General features: G+C 62.6%; 1 protein-coding gene across 1 annotated transcript in view; it reads right to left on the bottom strand.

Moving 5' to 3' along the window:
* Window positions 1-3,371: 3,371 nt before the first annotated feature.
* CPNE7 (copine 7) overlaps window positions 3,372-4,511 on the bottom strand; it is a 14,213-nt gene continuing 13,073 nt past the window's right edge. Inside the window, exon 14 of the mRNA XM_077754128.1 lies at window positions 3,372-4,019. Within this exon, the coding sequence (XP_077610254.1) occupies window positions 3,840-4,019 (180 nt within the window). The 3' untranslated portion in view covers window positions 3,372-3,839. The remainder of the gene's footprint in view (window positions 4,020-4,511) is intronic.

Genomic DNA, 4,511 nt, shown 5'->3' with positions numbered 1-4,511 from the left:
CTCCCCTCCGCAGGCATGACAGGAGGCAGCCGCCCTCAGCACATGGTCACGCCTGGCCTGTGTCAGCCTAGCTTCAGAAGGCAGAGAGAGGGCTGTGTGTGGCCCGAGCGTGCGTGCTGCTGGGGCTCAGAAAGAGGCTTCGGTAAAGCGGCTGAGGACGGAGGTGCCCCCACACACGCACACACTCAGGCGCGTGCGCACAGCCAGGAACCAGCTCCGAGGCGCAGCCCGAAACTCACTCCACGGCCCCAGCTGTGCTCACTGGGCCGACTGGCTTCACTTCTCTGAGCCTGGTCCCCTTCTGGGAAACGGCACTCGCAAGAGGCAGCCACGGGGCCGTGGGGATTCCGTACCGACGCCTGGTGAGGACCGGACAGCAGGAAGTTCCCTGCGGGGGGCTCCCCAGCACTGGCACAGCCTGATGGGGGAAGGGCTCAGCTCTGGGCAAGGGCACGTGTCAGAGCAGCGGGGGGAGGGGCGGGGAACCAGGAAATCGGTGTCGCCCACGAGCCCCGGTGCCTCGTCTGGCAGCCGGCTGCCGCCCCCACGCCAATTACTAGCACTTAGCACAGTCCCGCCTGTGCCTCTTCTCAGCAGCAGAAGAAAGAACAGCCTAGAAGCGGAGCCACCCCTGCTCTCATCCCCTCCAGCCCAAGGCTCAGAGACCCAGAGGGCGGCCCTGCGGGTGGGGGGGGGGTGCCTGACAGGGAGTCCTTAGCCTCTGAGGCCCGGCCTCAGCTCTGTGGGGGGGGCAGGGGCAGGTGTGTAATCAGAGAGGTGGGGCTTTGGCACAACTGTCCTCAGAACAAGAGACAGAAGCCACGCTCCTTGGCAAAACTGCTATTTATTTACCGAACTGGCGTTTTGTGCCGAGGCCGGGGCACCTCCCCTCCACCCTCATAAGCCCCCATGAAGTGGGCGTATCAGTTACCTGCTGCTGTGTAACAAGTTACACCAGAAGCTGGTGGTTCAGAACAACAAACATGGACGGATTCGTACCTTCCAACCGTTTCTGCGGTTCTGGAGCACAGGAGACGATTGCCCGGGGCTCTGGCTCAGAGCCCACCCTGAGGGTGCAGGGGGGCCCCAGCGGGCTACAGAAGGCCACGGCATGTGGGCAGCCAGTCGTGCCTGCCATTGCCCACGGGCCACTTGGGCTTGTTTGCAGCTTGCCAGCTGGTCCCGAGAGCCAGTGCCTGAAGTGAGCAAGGCGGCAGAGTGTGGCACTGTCGTGGCCAAGCCTTGGAGGGTTACATGGGACCCCAACCCCCCCCCCAGGTGCTAGGAGAAGGGACACTCACCCCACCTCTCAGGGGAAGGGGCTTCCAAGGAATTAAAGCTGGGGAGGTGACTTGTCCAGGGTGACTCCGGACCAGTGCTTAAGCAGCTAACTGTCGAAAGCACATTCAAGCTGTCTGCAAATCCCAAGGCCATCCTCCGACAAGGGGGCCGCTCCAAAGAGTGTGCTGGAGGCTACTTCTGAGGTCAGCCAGTCCCAGGATGGCCCCAGCCACGGGGTCCCTGGCCAGCGCACACTCTGGTCCTTTCTGATGGCTGAGGAGACCCATGTCCTGTGCTGTTAGGAGCAAGAGTGAGGCCCTGCAGGTCTCCGTGCAACTGGCAGAATTTCTGTCCGTATTCCCTCCCTGGAAGCCTGTCTGCGGTCCAGAGCCAGATCTCACGTCCCTTGATGGAAGAGGTAGCGACAGACATAAATCCTGGAATTGCCTGGAGCTGGTGGGTCTTTAACTGTGACCCTGGGCGACTCACTTAACTGTTCTGAGTCCTGCCTTTCTTGTCTGTGAAATGGGCATATTTGCTGTCCTTCTGGGCCAGAATCTTGGGGTGGCGCTTGATGGAAACCCAGCTCCAGCCGTCTGGGTAGCGAGGGGGCTCACAGCTCCCTTAGCACCGTCTTAGCTCAGGGCTCAGAACGAGGCACCTCCCAGCACCATTCCTCTGGGCCATTTCCTTGTGTCGGCTTCGTTCCCCAGTAGGTCTGGCCCCCGTGCCACCAGCTTACAACTCAAGGAAAAGCCAAAGGTCAACACAAGTCCCAGGACCGCATCTCACTAGCCAGCTCAGGCCTAGGCAAAGGTTGGGCTCGAACTGGCAGGTCACTGCATCCTTACAGCTGACCGAGTGACCCTGTCCTGACCCTACGTCCCCCGGCAGGTGCCCAGCTGAGCCTGCCCGCTGGCCAGGCCCCACACCCAGCCTCCTGTTTCCCTCCAGCCCAGGAGGGGATCCTCCGAGCGAGCGTTGCCCCCTGGCTGCTCCTGGCTTCCTGTTGGCCCAAGAAGAAAGGGCAGAGGGGAAGGGAGGAGGGTAGCGGCTGGGGCCTCGCACCTCCGCTCCCTCCCAGCCTCACCTGTTCTGGGAGCCCTGCGTGCCTGCTAAGGCATCAGCTGCAGGAGGGTCAGGCCCCGGCCCCACCCTCAGGCCGTGCACAGACCCCTCCCATTCTTCTCAGAGGACTCTGTGCATTCTGCACCCCCTCGGATCCAAACTGACCAACTTCCCTTGGCTTTGTCCCAAATGGAGCCCAGAACTGTCTGAGGCTTTCATACAGGGCTCGGTGGCTGGGTCAGGACACAGCTGACACCCACTCCCGTCCTGGGACCCACAGCCTCCCCCACCCTATGGCCTTGCTGTCCCCAGTGTAGATGGAGGGGGCTGCTTCTCTGGTGTCCTCTCCATCCCCAAAGAGACCAACATCGGCCCGGCCGGAATTCAGCAGTAGCTAAGTTACCATGGCAATGCCTATTATCCATGCCTAACAGGAGATGAATCAGGAGCTAAAAATAGGTCTCCAGAGTGAGTGGGTGGATGGGTGAATGGATGGATGGACAGACAAATGGATAGAAGGATGAACGGATGGATGGATGGATTGGTGGGTAGATAAATGGAGAGAAGGGTAGATGTGCAGGGGGNATGGAGGGCAGGAAGAGGGGTTGGATGAATGGAGGGATGGGAATGGGTGGGAGGGACTAGATTCAGGGTCAGGACAGTTTCTTTTTTCCCAGAAAGATATTCCAGGGGAAATCTCAATCAGAAACCCACCCCCACAGAGCCCAGGGGCTTTGACAGGTGGTGCTCCTTCCCTGACAGAGTGTGTGGCGTGGAGCGCATAGTAGGTCCTTGTAAAGCTGAGTTGCAGGCTAGAGGCACCTGGGGCCCTGCCAGACAGCCCCTTTCCACCTGAGCATGGCTGGTTCCGGGCAGTGGGCCAGGTTGGGGCGCCATTGCCTCCGGGCATTACTGAGAGCCTCCTTCCTTCAGTCCGGGAAGGACCCCGAGAACCTGAGTCTCGGAGACCCCGTCCCAGGGTGGGGGCTGGGAGGGGGCAGTAAAGGCACAAACGCTTTGAGGACAAGATGACACTTTATTACGCCTAAGCCCCCGCCTGCAGGCCCCAAGGCCTGGGCGCTGAGGTGGGAGCGAGCAGCGGGGGTGGAGGCAGGAAGCAAGAGGGATGTGGCTGTGATCAGGGGCTCTGGGGACACCCCGGTTTCCTCCACAGCTGGGATGCAGCCTGCGGGCCCCCCAGTGAAGACCAGCAGCAAAGCAGGAACCCCCCAATCCATAAGCTTCCCTTTGTGTTGGGCTGAGCTGCCGGCCCTCCCCCCGCTCTCTCAGGGAGCCCTCCTCACCCCCGACCCTACGCGCTGGCTGGGGCAGGGCCAGGCATGGGGGGCTATCGCCTGCACCCCAAACCTTCAGCTCCTGTTTCAGGGTTCCCTGGGGCCCCCAGAGGCTGGCATGGGCAGCAGGGTCACAGGGGAATGAGGGGTGGGCCTGGGTGGGGGGGGACGGGAGGGGGCTGGAAGGTGGGGGGCCTAAGGCACCCCATGGGCGCTTGAGACAGAGACTGGCCGCAGTTCCGGCTGCCCAGCCCCCTCAGAGCCGGTGTCCCGGGCGGGGGTGTCTCTGGGGGGCAGCTCCTTGTAGCTGTAGTACTCCACCACCTGCCGGGGCACCTCGGCCAGCACGCACTTGGCCAGCGCCTCCGGGGACGCCTTCGGAGCGGGGACAGCACGGTCACATCACAGCCGGGGGCCTCCTGCCCTCCTGCCCCCGAGCTGCTCACACCCCAACCCAGCCTCCAGTGGTGGTGGAGTCCTTCCCTGCGGCCGGCCAGTAAGTCGCCTGGCGGCCAGGTGACCTTTGTGAGCCTGCGTCTGCGCTGCGCCACGGAGGCCGGGGGGTGGGGAGGCTCCCGGGGCTCCAGGCACACAGTCAGAGGCAGGAAAGAGGTGGGTTGTCCCCATCCCCCGTCCCATAAAGCCCCGTGACTGTGCCCACTGATCACGAACGTCCTTTGTGCGTCGCTCTCACAAAGGGTCTGAACGCGCCCTCTCGGGAGCCCAGCTTGCCGCCCGCCCTCCTGCGTGGAGGTTCCATGTTTTCAAAATAGGAAGGTTTCTAGGCGCTCAGAAGTGGCCGCAGACCCGCTCATGCTCACAACAGGACAGGGGAGGCGGCCTGGGAGTCTGGGCAGGCCTGTGACC

The sequence above is a fragment of the Crocuta crocuta genome, unplaced genomic scaffold (assembly GCF_008692635.1).
Source record: "Crocuta crocuta isolate KB4526 unplaced genomic scaffold, BGI_CrCroc_1.0 scaffold61, whole genome shotgun sequence".
NCBI classification, from domain to species: Eukaryota; Metazoa; Chordata; class Mammalia; order Carnivora; family Hyaenidae; genus Crocuta; species Crocuta crocuta.
The sequence above is the reverse complement of the archived record's forward strand: the minus strand, read 5'-3'. Positions and strand labels throughout refer to the sequence as shown.